Here is a 23,981-nt window from a genome sequence, read left to right on the forward strand (position 1 = left end):
TTATTACTATTTTATTGTTTCTGGTTTATTACAGTGATAAATGAACACACACACACCATACACCACCACTTAGCTACTACAGTATAGATAGTGTAACCGACGCCACGCACCGCATTACGCAGTACAGTACGCTACTATCCTACGTGAACTCATTTCAATATCACTCATCTACTGAATTGATATACTGGCTTGAGCAAATACGCTCACATGATAAAGTGTTAATCTCATCTGCAATAATAAACTACCATTGTGTCAACCTAGAACAGTTGTGTACAGTCTGTCATTCTACCGTTATCCGAACCACTATAACAGCACATTAGGCGGAGACATAATACTTTTTCTAACATTATAGTCAATATGTTTAGAAAATGTAAGTTTGGAATCCACAAAGATTCTAAAGTCTTTGCGGCACTTGATGTTATTAAGAGGAACGAAATACATTTGGTAATTGAAAAGAATTGGATTAGATTTAAGAGTAATAGTAATGGTTTTGTATTTATATAGCGCCTTCCATAGTTGATTTATCCTACAGAATTTTTAGACTTGCCACAATAATACGGATGAATTATTAGCCTCGCCACAAGTCTCTATAAATTTAAGCGTCTGTTTATATCGAGAAACTTTTTATGTTGTTAAATTTGCATTGCGCTGAACTCAGAAAATTATGGAATGCTATTGGTGCAAAAAGCAATATCTTTCAAACACAACTAAATGCATCTACGTTAGATAGACGAGGTAGTAAAGTTGATTGATTATCGCAGGGTGTTTACTTATTGTACAGTATATTTTATATAATTATAGTGTTACAGGCTATTTATTATTGTATATAATTATGAAAGCAACACGATTTGATACAGCAACATTTTGTTGTTTGTTTTTATTTCTTGCTCTTTTCAAAAATGAATCAAATGACTAACCAATTATAAAAGAAATTACACATCACCAAACAAAAAAAACAAAACAAATTACATTATACATCATAATCAATTAAAAGGAAAAAAGTAAAGCGCACAAGGAAAACATCAAAAACTTTTTTTAAAAAAATGAAATTAAAAAAAAAAAGAAATAACAGGCTAAAAAATAAAAATCAAAGAAGTCAGAAACAAAATACGTTTACAAGCAGACAACACATTACATAAAAATGTAACGGAATCCAAAAAGGAAAAACAGACAAGAAAAAGGGAAAAGAACAGGTTTACAAGGACCAGAGGACAGAACATCAAAAGGAAACCAAGAGAAAAGAAAATGCAAGGGGAAAGGAGAGCAATGGATAACCCTCTAAGCCCGAAGGTTTGTTACTGAGGGGTCCCATTGAAAATAAAGAGAGGATAAAAAAAGGAAAGAGTTCAGAGCAGACAAGAAAAGACCAACCTGAGAATGCGTAAACGAATAAATAAATAATTATAAGCCTATGAATAACTAATTTTTTGGATTTTCAATATTTATTTAATTATTTAATTGTTTGTCACTTTCTTCTTCCGTGAGGTCTCTTCATGTCTGAGCTGGTCGGTAAACACCGGGGTAACCCCTTACTGGTCTCAAAAGATGTACTCTGTTCTTTATAGTGCACATGAGCCAATTGTGTACACTTTCCCTACTGTTTATAGTCCTTTATCCGAGAAGACTTGTTCCACCTCCAGAACCATTAGGCGAGCGTGTCGTTCGAACAAGCGCCGCGCGTATTCCATGGTTGTAGGTTGCGGTGCCCCTGCCTTAACCGCTTGGTCATTCGACTTGCCTTTTCAACTGAATGCATGATGCTCAATGTTGTCAAGAGTCTAGAGTCTAAAAGAGTAGTTGTTTTGGGCGATCTGCTCCATTTTTAATACTCATATGGCTTTTATGACAGTGTTTCGATTTTTAAATTGCTTGTATTATGCAGACGATAATTAAACTTAAGAAAATGATGTAAAAGTTTCACTAAGTGACATGTTTGCGTACTCTGAAGTAAATTCTCTATTCTCATATACTTATGTATTTAACCTCTTCATTGTTCAAGACTGTTATTCACAATATAGTGAACGACTAAATAGGTAACTAGGAATACACCGATGTCCTACAAAGACACAAGTTATGAATACATACATTTTGGGTTTTTGGGGCCAGCCATGCAGAGCTTTTGGCTATACAAGGTTGTACTTCAAGATGGACCACCACTCTTCATCAGGGATCGAAATCATTCTAACACCTTAGTTTTAATTGATGGTTGTGTTTTAATTTTTAGAATTGTGCTTTTTTATTTATTTTTTATATCATTCTGGTCCCTTTAATGTCTTTGCACTTTCGATATAATTTTAAAGTTCAATATATTTATTTAATTTCTTTAATACTCTTTTGTACTGTTTTTTTTTAAATATTTTATAGTATATTTTGTTAACGGATATTGTTTAATTAGATCACCACATGAAAAGGAGACCGATTAGCAATCAAGTAAAAACAATTATTTAACGTGAATTGAATTTAATACATTACATTTTATCTAAAGTTTCGAATATATTTTCAACATTATAACTTGATAGGTTTAATAGTTAAGTTCAAGAGCCATTTACATTAGGAAGATAAGATTATTTTATCTATTCTTGAACACCAATCACGTTGATGGAAATTACATATAAACAATAACAGGCCTAAAAAAAAAGACACTGTACACTTTTTTTTTGTGTTGCTTGTTTTATTTAAGATTCATTGAAATAAGTAATAGATTCATTGTAAGATAGACTATACTATGTTATCGCTAAATTTCCCGTCAGTTTAATCTGGACGCACGAGGGAGGGAAAAACTCTTGCGCCACATCAAGACATCCATCATAAAAGCCTTTGTGAAGAAGCCTATCTAGTGGTGGCCGGGACCAGCCAATATAATAATAAGAACAGGAAGGATAAAGAATAGGAAAGAAACTAATTGGTGGGGCTCAAATATTTTCCGAAAATATTATGGTATTATTGTATTCACTTTTTTTGTAATAACTTTTGTGCACTGATCATCAGAGGTCAAGGTTCAGAGCCTATCACGTTTCATAATTCGATTATAAATCGACGGGAAATTTATCGATGAATCTAACCAAAATATTTTAATTGTCGCAGCTTAGGCTCCATTTCTAATTACTTAGGAGTGTAGTAGCAATAGCGAATTTTATGAGCTTTGTCCCCATCAGAATATGGATAGTAACCAATTTTATAATCATCATTGCTGGTGTTTTCATTGTCAAAATAGAACCATTCCATACTCGCAGTCATACCAACGACCTGTTGACACTGATTTTTAAATGGGAACAGATAGAAAGGACTGTCAGTGGGAAGGTATATTTGGTTTGTGGTGAATCCATCATTTTGACAGCAGAAGTACATCTTGGTGTTGTGGTCATATGTGCCCTCCGGAACACTTCCTCCGTAGCTGTTGTCGCCACTATTTTTGTTATCCCAGAAGATTGCACCCGACTTCAGGTCTGCCAGAAAAGAATTATATATTTAAACAATGTTACGATTAAGAATTAATTATATTTTTCCATTGATCATAATAAAATTGCCCTATATAAAAAAAAGTTTAAATTATATAATATTATTAATTGCCTATTCCGGAAATAGTATGCTTTCCCTTTCGCGTGTGTCTTGAATTAAAGAGCTGTGGAGTATTTGATCACGGTCAGAGTTTTGCTTCTATACTTTTTTTTAGTTTCGATGTGATTGTAGCCCTATTTGCCATGATTTACGAATATATGTCAAATTAAATGAAATCATTAATACACCGTAATAAAAACAACTGATGTCATCTGCACCATTAACGTTTCTTTGAATATTTCTAATAAAATTAAACCAGACTAAGATTATACTTTACTAGAGGGACATGTTGTGCCAGCCTGGTAAACGCAATATTCCCCATCGGGCCAGGTCCAGTCATATTCTGTCACTTTAGTATCATGTTTCATACAGAAGTGGTCATACATGTCGTTCTCCCAGTAGGGTCCTACAAAATGGTTTCCATCAGACCAGCCGTTGCGTTTTTCTGTGTCGTGTTTACGCCATCCAGTGTGCCAGTTGAAGTGCGGTGTAAGTGGGCACCCGACTTTTGGCTGTGTTAACCCGTATGTACCTTGAGGCCACGTAATGGGGATTTGTACAACAGGATCTGTAAAGTAGGAATCACGTTTTGTTAAGCGAATTATACCTATGTTGACACTAATACACTTATTGAGGTATATCTATAACAGTATATTGGAACAGAAAGATAATGTAACATCATGTTTAAAGCAATCTATATTGTTTGGTATGAATTCTTTCGGAAAATTAAGAGCGTTTACACTGGTACTGTCTAGAAACGTTTACCACTATGGTGAAAAGCACAATATATCTAATTCAACACAATTCAGATGTGAACGCAGAAATCCAGATTGGCATAGTAATAGGGTTTCTTAGCTAAAATTAATTTCAAAACTACAAACATTATAGCTCAGAAAACTGTGTGGGATCATGGCAAGAGGTCCATTGACAATGTGTGTAAAAAGTGCAATAGTAGGATTTATTCCGTAAGCAGTTGCGTAGATCATGCTTACAAACTTATGACCTCCGTTATTTTTTCTGCTGTGTCATCAGACCAGTCATTGAATATGCATGTTGTCCGCTCGGGTACACTGGTCTGACCCAAAAACAACAAAATCAAATATTAAAAAAAATCAAAAACCTACAGTCAAGTGCATCTTGATACATTGTATATTTCAGACGTGGTAACTCTCAAATTACCTTTTTTGCATAACTGATTATTGCTATTATGCAAACGGTACTTTCACAAACTCAAGGACAGAGATCACCGACTGAATTACCTTCTATCCCTCCCCTTGACCACAACTGGGCCTACAACCTCAGCCATCGTAAGGAATTAAACACCCCAGCAGTGAATACAGATTTTTTTTCACTCTTTTTGAATTTCGAATATTAATTTGTTTGACTGAATGACCTTTTCGAATTTTGAATTTGAATTTGTTTGTATCCCTGATATGACCGAATCTTACAGTATTTTTTTGTAAATTCAGTATATTATACGTGATTGCAATAAAGAAATTTGAATTCAATTGAATAATATATTAGATAATAGCGCTTAACGCCAACCAGTTCTCCAAGAAGCACTTCATATAATCACTTCCGTTCATTGGATGGACCACCTAGAACACTTAGCTCCTGGGGATATTTCCAAATGTTTTAGCTGTAATCAGCGTGTTTTCATTTTGTGTTTGAACATACCAGGCACCCACTTGTACTCCTGGATGGATAGAGACAACCGTAGGTAAAATTTGCTTGCAAAAAACGAAATGCACAGTGATTGACAGAAAATCTGATTTTAAGGTTGGGATGCAGAACCATAATCTCTTCGCCAAACCGCATGGTATATTGTATTGTACATGATGTACACTGTACACCAACTTGTGTTAATAAGCGGTTATGTGTAGCACAGTATTTTGACTTAAACCGCTAAAGTGTAGGTCCTAATTGTGAGAAACGCAATGAAAGGCCCACAAAGGCATTACTGTAATGATAGTTCTTCACACTGGTCTTCAACTATCTTCTGCAGAGCTGAAATATTTGCCGTGACCCTTAACGGGCCATTTTATTTTTGTAAGATTAAAATAACAACCCATAATCAATGAGTAGAATCAATTAAGTAGAGCATCAGGAAAACAATGGTACTTGGGCTTACAAATGTTTTGAATGACAGGGACCAATATGTACCTGTTGACATGATAGCACCTCTATGAGCTGCATATCCCCACATGGCTTGGTCCATGTTGGCCTGAATTGTTGCCAAGTTGTTGATCCAATCTGCCTTACACAGACCATCACTCGCATACTTGCTGAATTGTGTCCAATAATCAGTAGTGAAAACCTCTTCCATACCAAGCAATGTTACTGAGATTGGTTCATGCATGTCTTCATCTCCGCTGTTAAGTGTGTACTGGAAACTGCCAAACTTGGTCTCTGACGTCATGCCACTCTCGAAATCCGACATGGTAACAGTTACCGAGGATCCAAATCCCAGAAACGAACCACCTGAAGTCGTACTTTTGGAATTCTTGGATGTTGAACAAAAAATAACAAAAATAGTACACCTATTCTTACAGGGTAAAAAAGCATCTTATTTTGTTCTTGATTTACAAAACATTATACACCTATTTTATACATGTTTGTACAATCATATATATATTAATTTATAACATTAATGCAATGTGACTAAATTCAATTTGTGTATGCGATTTTAAACTTCAAAATAATGGGGACAATTTCTTTAAATATATGTATACACATGATAAAAAAGTTTAGAATAAAAATGTTCAAACCGTTTCCATGGCATAGTACACGAACGCCTCTTGTGTCTCTTCGTACCGATCTAATTTTTTTGTACCAACGTTAATTTCGAGTATGACATTCTATAATAAAAGCAATAATAATTACACCATCATTTCTAAAATATAAAATTCGGCCTTTGGAGTACAGTTATTTAGGAAAATCTATGAAAACAGACTTTAAACATAACTGGTTTCACATACCACTTTCATTACACAGATTTTGTTGAAACTATTGGGTATAGTTAGACCTATTAAAACATTAAATCTTGTTTTAATGGTCATACACATGTGCGTATACACATTAGACTACTCGAAAATAAAGAAAACACAGTTTCAAATTAATCTTCTAAATTCACCATGAGGTGGATATTATGAAGTCCTACGTGTATTGCTTTTTTATGTGCCAGGCAATGTTCAAGTTGTGCAAAATTAAACTAAACAACGCACTTGTGATTGGTTAATGATTTATTCTAATGCTACGTTCAGACCTGACAGATAAGCCATGCGTATCTAACGCCTGCGGCACGTTAATCCGTGGCGTAACTATCGAGATGTCCAAATTGGGGATTAACGAACGCTAGCTTAAGTATTCGCGCGAAATAGGCCTATTCGTATTCGTAATCGTGCATTATATTTCCTACATCTAGGCTTTAATGTGATTGATCAATATCTGGACGAGTTCAAAATCATTGATGCATGACTGTCGTAATTTTGTTACATACGTTAATCTGGTGTCTGTTGGTGCATAGAGAGAATAGAACAGATGGTTGGTGGTTGCACGTTAATACTGGCGTTCGCTATGTTGTGCACAAGTTACGTTACGCTAGCTTAAGTCGATGTGTCTGAACATAGCCTATAAGCCCTAAGCTGAATTCACGTTTTGTGGTAAGCACCAGGCAAGATTGGTTTCAATAGTATTGAGGGAAACTGACCATCTGTTTTGGTTAGTATTAATACCTATTTCATCAGATAAAGAAATAAATAACGCTACGGTTTATACCACGATAAACTCATATAATAGTACGACGCAGTGAGTGCCCGGCTTCAAGGCACTGTGTCGTATCCAGTCGCCCTGACAGAAAAAAAAAAGAACACGCTCATGTAGTTTAAAATCACCAAATATCCCCTTATTTCGAGAGCTGGCGACTCTTAAATTATTCATCGAGCCCCAACATAACCTCCACACCCATCAGCCCCCACCCATTCCAAGACTTCTATACACCACTATATGGACTTGAGTATAGTGTGTCAAAGCTATATTAAATAGACCCTACGGGCTTCGCCTAGTTACGTTAATCAAAAATATCTTTAGTGATATAGTTATATTTATGTTATTACCGTTCCCCAGTCATCGAGAAAATCCATATAGGCGTCATTGTCAAAAACAGCAGGGAGATTACAAGCTTCAATAACGAAGCTTTTCGTCAGCGGGTACTTGTCGAAGAATGCGAGTTCTGAGGTGTAACGAGCCTGGCCGAGATTGCACACCGTGCGATCCTCATAATACACATACCGATTGGAGTCTATGGATCGAAGTACCTCTTCGTACGCTACAATAATAAAAGAAAAAAGAAACATAGTATTTCCATCTAGATCGATAACTTTATTATATAGGCTCTAATTTTATTTATGTAGCTTTCTTCTGTTATTTCCTTTATTCGGCTTATCACTATTTATTTGTCATTATTCTGGACTGGTATAATAAACACTAACGCTATTTTTCATGGAGGCCCGCCCGCCGCCGTCTACCGGTGGCCATAGTCTGTCCTCGACAGTCTTGCGACGAGCCATGTCTACGTTTAAACTAAACACAAATGATGACGCGACGATAAAGCCTGTAGAGCTGCGTCGTACAGTCACTGGCTATTCTTTACCTGATATTTGTATTTTATGTACAAAATGTGTCACTTACATTTACTCTTGGAAAATTCAAATCCAAGAAACCTCCGGTCAAGTCCAACTGAAAAAAAACCAAATAAAGTTTACATTTAACAAATAAATTTAGTATGCTTAGCATAACGTTAAGTGTAAATGCATTAAGGTTATTATACTTCATCATCAGAAGCACATACACAGTGTAAACGAGTTTTGTCGGTCACAATACTCTACAGGTTTCACTGATATTTTAACATGTAATCGGTGCTCCCAGATTTTGTAAACAGTATGTAATGCTGTAATATTTGATTAAACTAGTAGAATATTTTTAAAGATTTTATCCAAACAAAAACTACTTTAGAAGTTAAACTAGGGTAGTCGTCATCAAACAAGTTAACATACATCCAGTAATTGTGAGTTTCCCAAGTATCATATCTATTAGACGCTCACGCTTTAAAATGCGGTGGTGAATATTTTCTATAATTCGACCCTTTCTTTATATTCCTACTTTTGGAGTCATATGGAAAGGGGTGGGGGTCAGTTTACCCATCATAACGAATAAATTATTTAAAGTGTAGCAATAATTCATATTATTTTGTCAATCTGTGTGCTAAATTTATTTGTATTTCTGTTAAGTTTAAATAAACAACATGGCTAATTTTAGTTCTCTATTACTATGTTTTTGTAATATCATTTTAGCATTTTGATATTATTTAATATCAAAATTATATTTTAAGGCTATGTATGTGTGTGTGGTTTGGTGTGCGTATGTGTGTGTGTGTGTGTGTGTTTCTTCACTTTCTCTTTTACATGTAAAAAATCATTACAATTATTTATTGTAACTTGTATTGTATTACGATGTTTGGCGGATAATGGCCCATAATGGCATATTGAAGCAATAAATTGAAATTGACTTGAATTGAATATATAGGCCTACATGTTGTGAAATAAATAGGTTTAATAATAATTTATTGTATTTTGTAACAACAATAAAAATTGATTAAAACAAACCTGACCAACTGGTCTCTTTTTTCAACTTCTGTTGGTAACTTTCAGTTCCCCAGAACATTTCTTTGGTGATAGTATTTGCACAACTTGAACGTGGCATAAAAACAACCTACCGAAAAATTTTCTGTAAAAATGAGGCGGAGTGTTTGGCCTAGAGGTAATGTTCCTGATTTTTCCGGCCAGCGTCGGGTTTAAATTGCAGGCAGATCGCTCGGCTCTTCAAATAACCTTCGCATGAGAGTTAGGTGAGATAAAGTATAATGTATTTGTTATATGTCGGAACTGGCACTGCACTGTGCGCTGCCGCTGGTCATTCCAGGCCAAAATTTCCAAAAAAAAAGGAAAATTTAATCTTGATCTTAAACTATTTATTCTAACAAACAGGTTGCTTTGATATCATTTGATATTTTTACAGAAGTGATACACACAAAACACAGATGTGGTTTGTCCAGATGCATCAACAGTAAGTCTTGATGGTATATATCATACCTTAAGTAGTATAACAAAAAATGTAGTGACACCACAAAGAATGCCTAAGCAAATGCATAAAAACAAATTTAAAAAAAATGTAAAGTAAAGCAGTACTCTTCAAATAACAGCTGAAGCAGAGAGTGTAGACTTATTTCCTATGTGTTATCTAGATAAGCGTATTATAAAATAAGAGGAGGGACATTTGATACAGTCGCCAATAAAGTGGTGGAAATGTTATGATTAAAAATATTAGTTGACGAAATAAGAGAGGTTATTATTTCAAAACCTCTGAAGACACATAAGTTAAATCTTCTACTACCTCTTTTTCTAAAGGAATTCTACCCAATCTTGAAGTCATAATCAAAAACATATTTTTGACTTGTAAATTCATATCCTGCCTGAATGCTGTTGTTTCCCCCTTGTTAAAAATTATAGTAATAGTGGTTTGTTTGAATAAATAGTTAACAAGAACGAATATTTCTCATCTTCTGTAGTTAAGTTTTGTAGTTAAGTTAAAAAATTGTAATCCGAACCCCGAAACATTGACTCAGAAATACTGGGATGGGTTAGTTTTACCATTTTTATTTTAGTGATTGTACTTGTCCTACCTTGTAATCCCGGTCTCGAAACCTTGACTCAGAAATACTGGGGTGGTGTCCGGCGGGGGATAGTTTTCCATCAAAGGTTTACTATTTTTATTTTACATTGTTTTGTTCTGGTTGCTTTATTGTTTGTTGTTATTGTACAGTGTTTTTGCCGGACTAATGTAAAACAGCGTTAAGATCTCGTCTGTATAAGTTATCGTGTCTAAATATGTTTTAAATAAAATAAAAAATATAATCTGTACATTCTGCCAACAGAAAATATCTGTCTATAACAACTAGTGTTTTTTCTTTTTCTTTTTTTTTTTTGTATTACTGGATTATCCATTAGTATTTAAACAGTTGGTCACTAGATTCAACGTCTACTTAGAGTAGCTGTCTGCAAATTTTGAAGCTGTAGGTAAAGCCCGCACGCAACTCTGGAGAGCGTGTTTGGACTAACAATCACGTTCTTTTCTGTCATACAATGTAAAATAACACTATGGATATAAAAAAAATTTGCCTTTTATTTTAGTATAATTTAGCAGATAATTTACAATAAAATTTACACTGACATGAAAAATATAGAAATGAAGAATATAGAAATGAATTAAACAAATGTAGCACCTGATCAGGTACGTAGTATTGGTAATCTGCAGATTTTTTCCCATAGTTGTAGGTCATTTCAAACACTCTTCTCGTGGTCAGAAGTCCGGGATCTACACCTCCAATAGATATATCGCTTCCATCGGGATTACCATCAAGTATATTGTAACCTACTCCAAGAAAGTTGATTGCTGAAGGAGGAGGTAATGTAGCATGAGCAGTTGCAAAACAGAATGCACACAGGAGTATCACCTTCATAACTTTGTTTTCTAGCCTGGATGAAAATCAAAACAAATCATCAAAAAAATCACTTGTTAAATTTGTTTCACTTGGAAGCAAAAACTGAAATTGTATGTTTTTAATGGACACCTACTATAGGCTTACCTTTACACAAGTTACGAAATGAAAAACATCAATGTATTCGCCACTAGGACAACTGAATACATATACACCCGTATTGTTTTATTTGATAATAATAATGTGTGAAAATTTACATCTAAAGCATCTGTTGATAGAAAAAGTTAATTATTTCATATCTTGTTCCTTTTTCAAACAAATGTTTCTGTATTAGTTCACTAGCCAATGATTAACTTGGAGAGCTAAATTTGTTTTCGCACGTCATGCGAATGACCCAATGCATCCACAAGCCCTATGAATATAGAACACTTTTTTTATATAGTAATTAACAAGTGGTGGCGCCAGTGTCTGCCCGAAAACAGAAAGCCAATGCTCCTTGGAGGGATCTCACCAACGATAGCACAATTGGGCGGGCCAGGGAAGGACCCCGAAGGACAGGAAATAAGTCTTCTATACTTTCGTTGGCTATCCTTGGTGTTCACACCGAATAAATCAATCCAATCCAATCCTTCGTATTCTCCGTCGAGGGTTTGCACCTTCTCTTTAGTCATAGGCAAATGCGGCCTACGACAACCTTCGGGCTGGTTGCCGCACTTGCCGGTTGTGATCATTTCGCTATTGGAGCGTTTGTGAGCGTGCCACTAACCCATCACCCTATAAATTACATTTTACCAAAGCTGATGCGAGTAATTTCATTGACTCCTCATCTATATACTTATTTTGTCTGGAAAAAAAATAATTCTAAAATATGCTTTATCAATGATTTTTTTAGCTACATTTGGATTTACGTCTGTAAAATATTGGTATAATTCTATCGCTGGGTATTTTACAGATGCTTTGGACTGAATTAGAGGATGTTGATACCAAAACAATGTTTGAGATTACCCCTTGTTTTAAATATATTTGACATCGTCTTGTGTAGATGAAATGGTAATTATTTATTAGTTTAACCAGTAATTTCCTTCTGTGCATACTTCATTTAACTCCAATTTAATTGGTATTAAGAAAAAAAAAACATCAAAAGATAAAAATTGTTATTGTGGTTACTGTATACACAAAAATGACTTATATTAAAGTAATACAATGTTATCAATTATTTTAAAAAAGGTCAGTATTCAATTAAACAAAGAGGCAAGAAAAACACCAGAAAATAAAAATTCTTATTTAAAAAAAAAAACCTACCATATAGGGATGTAGCTCAATCAGGTTAGATAGGATGACGGACACAGGTTAATTTTACTAAATCTTTTTCAGATTCCGTAGTTGGTAATGAATTTTTTGGCTCTTTCACTTTCAATTTTGAGCAGAGAAAATTGCCTTGGATCCTTTAGTTTACATTGATGATCAGGGGTTGTGGTTAGAAGATGATTTAATCAGCGTACCTAAAATGTCTTATAAACAAACCTTTCCAAAGCACGAACCTTTTCAGTCTGGTATTTCCCACAATTCCTGTTTAGTGATGTCGACGGCCTCGCGAATGGCTGGCTTGTTTACCTGGCTCTAACTTGGCATCGAACGCAAAAAAGGGGATTATCTGATCATTTCTAGATTTAGATAGGCGGGTTAACTCCGACGTGAATTGGGCTTTAGTTGTCAACAAGGGTTATATGAGGTCTCTCCTTGTCTATTTGGGAACGCTGGAATCACTATATCAAAACTCAAAACTAGAAATGGTTCAGAAATCGGCGCTAAGAATCATAATGAGGAATAAATATAATCATTATGATGAAGCTCCTAAATTACTCAATATCGAGAAATTTAACGATAAATGATTCAACCTATCTAAAAAGTTTGCTACTAATCTTAGTAAACAGCGTCTATTCCATAGTTGGATCCCAAAACAAAGAAATAAAATTATATCTTATTGTCTGACAATTGCAAATAAACACTCCTAGATAAGATGTAAAATTGAAAGATATAATAGGAGTACCATCCCATACGTTAATATTAGGTACTAATATGTACTCAATTATCATACGTACTTGTTTATTTTCCTGTTTTTAATTTACTGCTGTGTTTTGGGGAATGGGGTGAGTGCCGGGTGGGTTTGCGTACTTGGACTTTCGTCTTTCTATACATGAACCTTTTGTTGTATTTTTTTGTGCAATTTTGAGTTACTTATTTTTCTGATTCCTGTGAATTTTTTGGTGCACTATATCAACCAGAGTCCTCAAAAAAGAGGGCGGATGTAAGATTTATAGATAACAGTTAAATCATAGTGATCCAAATCAGTTTGTTTTAGTTTCCTAATCTTAATAATAATTTTCTCTGTTGGCCTTACTAAAAATAGCATTAGTGCTACTTTCCCATTTCAAATTCCTGTCAAGGAGGAGTTTCACACTATCGACAGTAGGGAGGATGTAATCAGATATGAAAATGTTCATCTCTGGAAGTGCCCTTCGGCCAAAATAAACTTGCATCACTCGGTATGGTTAAGCTTCAGCTTCATATCTAATGACCAGTTATTCAGATCATCATTTTGGATGTTAATAGGTTCATGTAAATACCTACTTTCACCAAGTGTCAAGTCATCCACGTACTTCAAGACATGAACATTTGACTCCTCACTGTCTGTCAGTGCCCTATTGATCACACAGGATTATAATTAGTGCCAAAAATGTCCCCTGTGGGACACCACCTGCAAAGTATTCCAGTGAGTCAGAGTAAGAGTTATTGTATTTTACCCGTTGTTGGCGTCCAGAAACAAAACGAATAACCCATTTTAAAATAATAGGTGGCAAGTTGGCATTTAGCAAATTCCATTTGTCTTGTTTTAATAAGCTTTTGAATTTACCTGTTATCCATGTTTACGGTCATCAATGTAAATTCTAGTTAATCGTATTGGAAATTTTTTTTTCAATGGCAGGATTATGAATTTCATAAAAGGCGCTTGCTTTCAATTGCACATCATCAACTCTTCTAACAATGATATATTGTTCCTGTATCCCTCTACCAAATTGTTTTAGGCCAGAATCCGTAATGGGTTGAGAAACTATCGTTTTAATACAGCTCTTCTTCGATTGTCGTTAAGGCATTAGAAAGATACAATTATGGTCGCTGCGTCCGATTGGTGGTGTAATTACAGGCAGAATAAATTTCTCGAATGTTTGTTATTACTAAATCCAAAATGGCTTGGTTTCTTGTAGGAGAGGAGAGGATAGTATAGTATAGTATTTATTGTTATCCATGCCCCGGACCCCCTAGGGCAGTGTTGTTTCAATCAAGAGTGTCGATCCTTGGTTAAAAGGTGTGGGGGCGGGGACGAAATGAAAAATATAGCCGTGGGCCGTAGGCCCAAGCATTGGTTTGGGACCATGGGACGGAGCCAGGTGTGGCGCCGGGATTTGCCCGACGAAACTCCTAAATTCGACAATTAGGAGTTTCGAAGACTTACTTAATCGGTTTTAGAGTCTACTAATATGTAAAAATACATATATTTTTTTTCTCCCCGACGGGGACCCTAACCCCCAGGCCCCCCGCTGGCGCCACCTGTGGACGAAGCACCCAGAAGCTCTCGCGCCTATAGCCTTTAATTGATATTAAGTAATGCAATTAAAATTTATTTCTATACAAAATTTTCAAAATATCCAGTGGCGGATCCAGTAATTTGAAACAAAACGGAGCCCAGTGAGGGACTATTAAAGATAGAGAGTGTAAACCCAAAAGAAAATTTATGATTATGACACCTCTAGTTGGTAGGAAATGGTACTCTCAGACTGAATTTGAATATAATTTTACTTTTTCTCCACTTTTAAATTTCGAAAAAAATTAGGGATGGTGGGCTGGCTGGGCCCTTTGAATCTGCCACTAAAATACTCATCATAAGAGTTTTAAAAATTATCCTTTTATTCATAATTATGCCCGCTTATACATTATTTCGTACAAAACATTTATAAAAATAATGATTTATTATATCTACTAATTAGCTTGTGACGTATTCAAAATTCGAACCATGAAAAACAAAAAACAAAATTAAAACAGTCATAAATTTAGTATTTTTGCATGTACAGTACTTTTAAAATCGATTAAGAGGTATTAGCTTTTCTCCTCATTTTGAATTTCACTTTTGTTTTAAGCAATACTGCGACTACACTAAATAATACCGTCTAATTTACGATCAAACATAACTAGGGAGATAGGAAGCACACAAAACATTAATTAGCATTTTGATTTCACAAACATAAAGTTGATTTACTTAATCTATCATGATCAGTTGCGGCTCCAGGAGGAAAGCAAAATAGTGGGGGTGGGGGACAGGGAGGGACTTGCACAATTTGGGAGACTAGATCACCTCAGCCCCACCATGGTTTGGGCTGAGGAAAGAAAATTTATGTTTATGACACCTCTAGATTGCAGGAAATGCAGAAAATTCTAATTATAATTTTCCTTTTTTTTTCATTTTTTAAAAATAATTTTGAAAAATTTTGGGTCGGCTCGGCCCCACTTGAATCCACCACTGATTATTATGACGCCATTGCGAGATTGCGTTAGCGTAACACTGGAGTTTGTAAAGTTTTGGTATCACTAAAATCAAAACAGATGGACATGTCCGTGTCAAAGGCTGTAAAATTATTATTTTATAATCACTATATAAAATTCAATTGACTAACTATATTTGTTTTTTAAATTAGAAAAAACAGTAATCCTATGTATGTCAATAATATTAAACACTAGTATATACGTACAGGTCATAATAATATACAAAATGAATAAATCGTTTACAGTAGAAATTGTGCACTTTTAGGTTTGTAAAAATATTAGCCTAATAAGCATACACGCTTCCAATTTTAACAACGTTCAGTACATTGTTTTCACAATAAATTTAGCCTCTGATAACCGTTGCACCCATAAAATCGATCAAGTGGTTTCTGAGATGGTTACAAAAATAATGTATAAACAATTGCCTTTTTACTCGGTTTTGGTCCGCAAAATACGTACTGCACTTTGAAAACTGAACAGACAAAATTCATGAGTCATGCGTAATTGTTATTCTTTACATTCGCTGTGGGGTTTTAATTATAGAAGTCTCTTATACACATCTAGATGTGTATAAGAGGGTGGGGTGACAATCGATATGATGTCCCCCTACTTTAAAAAGTGGGGAGCGGGTGCCCCTGTCCCCACCGATCAACGCCAATGGTCTCAATAGGCCCAACTTTCGCCCCCCACCCACTTCTTTTGGACGTCTCTGGATCCGCCCCTGTGTATGATAATTTTCAACATCGTAAGCTGCCTTTAATTCTCTACTTGACTTTGATGTTTTAAAGTGTACTCATTTAGCTTGTGAGTACTCATAACAATTATAGAAACTTTGAGAAGGGTAACGTCACTATAACAACTCCCTGCGTAAAGAATAAAGTGAACATAAATTTATTAAGCGCCTCCATATAGCCAGTGTAGGCCTAATGTCTATAGTATTAAGGATCAATAATAGTAACGTATATAACTATTTCAAATTTGTTTATAAATACCCTTCACCTGGTTTCAACTTAGCTCCTCAGCACCTAACAGTTACAAATATACAGTATGTGACTCTTTTGGCCTGTTTAGTGGTTGCTGAATGAATTCTAAATGTTTCCGGTCATTTTTGGTGAAACTTCTCCATAAGAGTGAATATAAATATGGGTCTTCTGAGTAATTTAAGACTGCATTGAGCTTTTTATGACATGTGGTTGTTGAGATATAAGTTAACCCAAATTATAGGGTCAAATATTGAATAAACATGGATCTTCCGAGTATTTTAATGCCACTATTCTGCACCTAACAGTTACAGAGATATGTGACTTTTATAAATTTCACCCATGACCATTTGACCCCTCAAAAAAGCATGTTCTACTTAACAGATTTTGGTAGATTTTGAAAATGATATTTCCAGATACTAGTAGAATCAAAGAAATCATGATTGAAACTAATGCAATTTGTTTTGTGTTACGCCCTTAATTTTCACAAATTGTCCAAAGACTAATAAGACTCTTACAGTAGTCACGGACCACGCTCTTACTTAATTCAGCACAATGACCTTTACGGAAAAGTGTGAAAGACAGGCTGTGTACAGGGATTGTGTAATTGATTTGAACGAAATCGTCAAATATGATAGCATAAACATTAAAGAGACTCTGATAAGACTAAATTGTATTTTGTCCAGAAACGTTTAACCATTAAGATAAGGTAATTACCTTGTTGTTATACTATAACAGTGTAGCTATTATAAAAGTCCTAGTCTTTAAAAAATCCCTCATTGCAATATTGAAGCAAGAGGAAGCCTGCATTGCTTATTCGTAAGGTAAGATAAAGAGTAGATTGTGATTCGCTTTACTGTGTTGAATTCTTTTTCTTGTAGGCTGCCGCCTTTATCATGCTGGAGATGTAGGCCTATGTGTGTGGCCGTGGGCAGGCTGACTGCATGAAATCTACACCAATATTATCTAGTCTCTTGTATTTTTCTCTCTACTTTTGCTATTAAATTTAATCGTTACGGTATTTTCTTTTTCATAGTCACATTCTCACAGGCGTGAACATCTTCTTTCTGCTTCCCGTTGGGTAATTTCAGGTCCGATTAACTGCCTTTAGGTGCTTTTCCGTCTGTTCAAGACGAGTGGATTCAAAGCACACCAACGTAACGCACTAAGCTTTTTGAAAAACTCCCTAGGTCATTTAAAACGCAAATTAGCAAGCTATGTACACTGATCTTGTGATTGCTTACTGCGTTTAGAAAAATCGTCACCGACACACCCTTTACATTTTTTTTTTTTTTGGATTGGATCAATAAACATGACAATTTCAAGAATACTTTTGGATCCTGATGATTTTTTTTATTCCACGATGATGTAGTTTTATTCCTAACAATTTGGCGTAAACGTAGATTCCGGTTTACATAACCAAAAGTGAAAGATTTGTATCCTTTTGTGGTGTGGTGACGAATTGGAATATACATTGGAACTCTATTTTTTGCGGCAAATATTCTGTGGTAGCTTTATCCTTATCCATAGTATCCACATAGATTCGTAATCTTTTTTAATATTAGCACAAAAGAAATTTGTTTAAATGGCGCAATGAGTCCGTATTGACGTAGAATTTCCCTTTGCCTTTAGCTTAGAAAATAAAATGGGTGATGCCATTTACAATTAAGCTAATGAGAATGTTCGTAACATTTGTAACGCATCCAATAGATGTTTTCTAATGTTGCCGACAATATCTAGTGGCTAATTTTTTAAATTGTGCATGACTTAGCTAGTGAAGATGACCATTCTGCTGAAGTATGATAAGCATGTAAGATTTGCATAATTTTAGTACAGCATTTGATTTTTCTGTGTCAAGATGAAGTAGATTGTGTGGTTAAAAAAGTATTTCTGGTCGTTTACATACAATTAATTCTCCAGGCTGTTACGTTCCTCTTGTATTTTGTAATGTATGTAATAACAACATTGATTACATTTATCTTGACAGCATCAGCATCACAATTCAAACACAACATGCATCTGCTTTCATTAAAATGACTTTATAATACAGTAGAACCCCTATTAAAGGGACAATTTTGGGAGCAAAAAAGTGTCTCCTTAATACGGGCGCCCCTTGATGATTAGGTCGTAATGTTAATAGAGATACTTTCCAAGATTTTGTGGCGAAAATGGGTTATTAAATTATTACGATCAGTTTATTTAAGTCATGGTCGACCATTTTACGTTCTGGACCTCACATTAAATAACTAACTTTGGAATGAGTTTATTCGTCATATCCTCCTGATTACCATTTAATTTGGTAAAGCATTTCAATACAAAATTGTACGATTTCATGTCAATATCTAGTCCAAAATTCTTACTCCACTTATGAGATTTTAAAATTAAAAAATGTTAAATATTTATCTTTGGCAGACATTATGGAATGCGTATTTATTCTCCTTATGCATGGGCTATTGTTAGTCTATGCCGTTACTGAACCACCACCATATCAGATCGATCCGATGTTGCTTGTTAATGGAGTGGGTGCAAAGGCATCGTATCCCGGTGGTATTGACTATCTTGGCATAGGCTACAATTTACTCTATGGTAATCCAGATGGAAGCCCAGCGACTGCTGCCGCAGACCCAGGACTACGCCCAACTTGGAGAGTATTTGATTGGACCTTCAATGGGGGTTCGACACCAGATCAAGTTTCCTTTGCTCCGTCATCAAGTTGTGCAAAATCCCAGAAACTCGAACTATTCCACAATGCGTACGCCTATGCGTCAAAATTTGAAAATGACGTTAGCTTTAGTGGTAAATTAAAATATTTGACATAGTTTTTTTTTAATTAAACGTTAAAAAATGTTAATGGTTATATATTTATATTGCGCAAAATATTATTATTATACATCTAGCCATGATGTGTTATTTATAATCATTTCATCTCTGAAAAACGTTTTAAGACTCTCAATTCCTGAACATCAAATATTATTACCATTGTTTTTGTTGTTCATTATTACTATGCATTTTTGTATAAACTAATATATAGGTCTAATAATTCTTATTTATGTAAATATCTCTCTCCAGAAATTTATAGCTTGGTATTTGACTGATAGCGGCTCCTAATCTAATCATATACTTATTTTTTCAGCTGGTGTTCGCTTCAGATATGGATCCACAAAATTTAGCCATAGCAGCTGTAAGTGTTATTGATTGACCGTTTAATGACTTTGAAAAGATTATTATGATTATCAAATACAGTGTTTGTTTCGAGATAATATACTACATTACAATTTAATATAATATATGAATTGCTATCTTTGTATGCTAAAAATGTATTTTATTTCATAGGCCCTTATGTAATTTACATTGCATTTTCTTACCAAACCAACAGACAAGTAAATACATCGGCCACCGAAAATGATGACGTCAATTTACATAATGTAGGGCGAATGTTTATTGACCGTCGGTGGCTTTTTTTTGTTACCAGTGCTATGAACTAAAATTCTACCATAATTCAAATCTGGTGGTCAACACTCACTACAGGAAAACACATATATGAATAAACTATGATTACAAAAATAGAATGAGGAAAAAATAAATAATAATAACAACATAATCTGAGATTACAAACCCCTCCCTGTTAGTCACATTTATGTTCTGAAAAAGTAATGGCCGGTGGTCGATCCTCTCCGTCCGCCAAACGAGCGGCATCATAGGCTTCACGTGGCAAGCCCATCAATCGGGTGAGTTTGCACGCCGATCCGCTGGAGTTGGCTTTGTCAGTTGTGGCCGAACAATATATAGATAAAGTTTTAACGCCCGTATTCTTAAAGCCCCATTCCCGGCAAAATTTCAGTTTTTAAGAAAAATCTAATTTTGTATAATGTTATAAAGATTTATAAATATAATACGGAATTGCTAGTTTAAATGAATTTAGACATTCCTAAGAATGAAAAAAATGTAAAATAAGACTGAAACTTGATTTTTTGTGTTCCACACAAAAAATCAATGCGGATGAATTTTTCATGTTGATTTTTCGATAGGTCGTGAGAAGAAATATCATAGGCGCCGAAAACATTAGCCTATCCAATGCTGCTAGGCTAGGCCTAGCCTTACCTCGATTTAGGTTCTGTTATCACACATAAACACGGCCGACATGATATTTTCCGTTGCTAGTAATTGACACTTGTGAATATAATACTTCACAGGAATTATTTCAAATTTGTTAAAAAACTGATTCTGACTGAGATTTTGACACTTAAACATACATATCTCAGCCTAACCGAACGACCGCATTGTGCGAGATGCGAAGTAAAAAAACTAATCTCATTAGAGAGGGCGCACTTTATTGACTGTATAAAGTATAAATAAAAAGCGAGAGTATTCCAGTGGATGCGATCTACAACCTCTGAATTTGCCTAGTAACGATGAATTCGTCCAGAAAATGGTAATATTTTATGAGAAATAGTCTGTATTTCTCATTTTTTTAATTCTTTTGCGTAAAACAAAATTTAGTGAAATTTTGCCGGGAATGGGACTTTAAATTAAAACGAACTTTAGTCCAACTTCGAACTAGTACTTAATTTAGTCTTAGTTGCAACTTCAACTTCAGATTGTATTCACACACAACGTAGTCGAAGTTTTAACTACTGTACGACTAAATCAAGTCCTAGTTGTAGTTTAGGTAATGAAGATGGTTGGCAAGCAACAACTATCAAACTATCCAATGAAAAAAGCTAATTTTAATAGCAGACGAAATTTTAGCAATCCGGTAGCGCGGATGAATTTTAAACTGCAGTCTTTATTTCCTCATAATTCATAATAGACCATTATTCGCTAAATAATATTCTATAATAATAACTATATTAGTCGTTAACATCTAACGATAGAAAATTTTAACTGTCACTAAAAATTTGCTTTATTTGGAGAACTATTATAGTTGAGGTCGGACGAGGGCGACGCCATCTTTGTTGTTGCTATGGTGAAGCTACGTGACCGCGACGCGATGGGATTTCGTTTAAATCAGGAACTAACTTGCATGTGTCTAGCAAAACATTGTTAATTTCGCTTTTTGGAAGCTAAACGTAATGTCCCTTTTCTTGAACACACTGAGAGATACATTGGACCTATTTATACAATCGTTTTTATTCATTTCAATTTATCGTAAGTTACAAAAAGCACGTTTTTACTTACTTACTTATTTACTTTACTGCCGGTCCTCCAGATAGTCGGATGACTTTCCCGCCTCGGCTGCTTTACTTATGTCTAAGATTACTTTGACGTAATTATGAAGTTTTAGTTCGAACTACGGCTAAAGTTCATTTTAAGAATACCGGGTAAAATCTGCATCTTACTTCAGATCAGTACCACATTCGAGGGGAGAAGTGAGATTCAGGAAGGTGTGAAAATCTGAAGTAAATCGGTAAAAAGTAGTTTTTGAGTTATGCGCCCTGAACGTCACACACATCACTGACACACACACACACACACGCACACCAATGCGCACCATTGCACTACCCATTACCTCTCCTTCAGAGAAGTGAAGTTAATAATAATATTTTATTCTTATAAAGCTCATAAAAATAAGCAAGCCCTTAATGCGCTGTACATAAAAAACAGAATATGGATATGATGTTAAATTAATGGAAAACTAAACTAAAGAAGGTCTTTATGGTTGGTCTTAAAAAGTAATGCACTGTCTTGTGGAGGTAAGGAATTCCACAAATTTGAAGTTGCCACAGCAAAAGCTATAGGTTGAAGTCGTAGTCTTGGGAACCACGAGCTTACATTTGCCACCCGACCTAAGAGCTATTGTGGAAAAAATACAAAAATAATCTAAGGTTACTATCCCTCGACCTGTTGCGCCACAAATGCATTTTTAAAAAAATCATAAAGGAGTTTATGTACGTTGTAGCAATTTGCAATATAGGCCTAATGACAAATCTTAAAAGAAAAATCGCATTTTAATTTTGATTAGCTTCGGAGAGGGGAGGGTAATTATTTCATTATTATTATGTGATAAACAAGTATCGGGTGAATTGGGGAGTGGTTGGTGGAGCGGTAGCGCTTGCGTTTCGGTATCAATTGTCAACCTCGATATCGGGAGTTCCAACCTTCGCTGTGCATTTCGCTTAATTTCTGAATCAGGCACATTGCCTTACATTTGTTGCTCTCCACCCAAAGAGTATAAAATGGGTTGAAATAGAGCCCCATTCTAAGGAGGTTAAATAGGTGGTGTGGATAAAACGAAAGATTACCTTTCTTACTAATGTATATTTAAGATGATCCTATGGGAACGTATTATTACGCAAAACATATTTAACTAGAGCAGTCACGTACTCCATAGAATGCATACCACCGCCCCGTGCCAGAATACAGACGTGTATAATGAACGAAACTGCAGCATACCCTCAATGAAATAATGGAATCACCTGTCGTATTTTAGCACACTATTTTTTTGAGTGCTGCAGCCTACCCTCAAGAAAATATTCTGGCGCATTGTTATGTTGAGTGCTGCCTTAATGTGAGTGGCGATTCCATTATTTTCTGTTATGCTCGAGAATTAAAAAAAAAATTCTGTGACATTGACTATGTCCTCTGACCTTTTTCCCCGAAAATTGAAAGGTGTCTTTCTTTGATTATTATGCACCATTCCACTAAATTTTATTATGATCCATTCATTAGTTTTTGCTGAGTCTTGCTTACAGACAGACACACCAACCGACCAACAGAACGACAGACAGACAGCAGTGAATAGACATAACCTTCTTGGTGGAGGTAATTGAAAGGATAACTAATATAATCACTATTCAAATTTCCAACTTACTAATTGTTTATTTAATACAATTTATTTTAAAGACTATAAAGAAGTATCAGCATCAATGCAAAGCAATTCTTATGTTTACTATGAAGAATTAGACTTGTGCTATCGTGGGGAAGCACGGTATACATATGGACTTGCGCAGGTCGACAAATACCCGTTAGCTAGAGCATTCGTTCAAAGGGCAAATGTACTTCCGACTACGTATGCAAAAGAAAATTACGACTATATGAAATTCATTCATGATTTTGGAACTGTAAGTTAATTGCATATATGTTTATTCCATATTTTGATATTAAAGAGTATATTCTATTCTTTGCCGTAACCCAGAATTAATTTGAATTCTCTCTTATTTACAATAAATAAAAAAATGAGTTTTTACACTTTCAGACACACGGCATAGAAAACCATTGGTGACGTTTCAGAACTTGATGCTATTAAACTATTACATATATATATATATATATATATATAGAACTGGAGG

At 34.9% G+C, this 23,981-nt stretch overlaps 2 protein-coding genes across 2 annotated transcripts in view; one reads left to right on the forward strand and one right to left on the reverse strand.

Moving 5' to 3' along the window:
* Positions 1 to 2,650: 2,650 nt before the first annotated feature.
* LOC117106502 lies at positions 2,651 to 11,411 on the reverse strand. Its single transcript, XM_033247874.1, has 9 exons — positions 11,261 to 11,411; positions 10,898 to 11,150; positions 9,222 to 9,327; positions 8,248 to 8,295; positions 7,674 to 7,885; positions 6,327 to 6,416; positions 5,722 to 6,061; positions 3,836 to 4,126; positions 2,651 to 3,446 (listed from the first exon to the last, which is right to left on the reverse strand). Exons 2-9 carry the CDS (start codon positions 11,132 to 11,134, stop codon positions 3,103 to 3,105), a joined length of 1,668 nt encoding a protein of 555 aa, XP_033103765.1. The 5' UTR covers positions 11,135 to 11,150; positions 11,261 to 11,411; the 3' UTR covers positions 2,651 to 3,102.
* Positions 11,412 to 17,441: 6,030 nt separating this feature from the next.
* LOC117106275 overlaps positions 17,442 to 23,981 on the forward strand; it is an 11,261-nt gene continuing 4,721 nt past the window's right edge. Inside the window, exons 1-4 of the mRNA XM_033247638.1 lie at positions 17,442 to 17,516; positions 19,105 to 19,488; positions 19,826 to 19,873; positions 23,536 to 23,753. Coding sequence (XP_033103529.1) covers positions 19,110 to 19,488; positions 19,826 to 19,873; positions 23,536 to 23,753 — 645 coding nt within the window. The 5' untranslated portion in view covers positions 17,442 to 17,516; positions 19,105 to 19,109. The remainder of the gene's footprint in view (positions 17,517 to 19,104; positions 19,489 to 19,825; positions 19,874 to 23,535; positions 23,754 to 23,981) is intronic.

This window comes from Anneissia japonica, unplaced genomic scaffold (assembly GCF_011630105.1).
Source record: "Anneissia japonica isolate Jap-2015-1 unplaced genomic scaffold, ASM1163010v1 scaffold142_len1259957_cov175, whole genome shotgun sequence".
In the NCBI taxonomy this organism is placed as follows: Eukaryota; Metazoa; Echinodermata; class Crinoidea; order Comatulida; family Comatulidae; genus Anneissia; species Anneissia japonica.

Bases quoted from the DNA above. Each gene is read 5' to 3' on its own strand.
- LOC117106502 (XM_033247874.1), bottom strand. From the start codon at position 11,134: ATGAAGGTGATACTCCTGTGTGCATTCTGTTTTGCAACTGCTCATGCT. The intron at 6,417-7,673 runs GTAATAACATAA...CTTTTATTATAG, and splicing joins TTCTCGATGACTGGGGAACG to AATGTCATACTCGAAATTAA. The intron at 3,447-3,835 runs GTAAAGTATAAT...CTTTTCTGGCAG, and splicing joins TGGCACAACATGTCCCTCTA to ACCTGAAGTCGGGTGCAATC.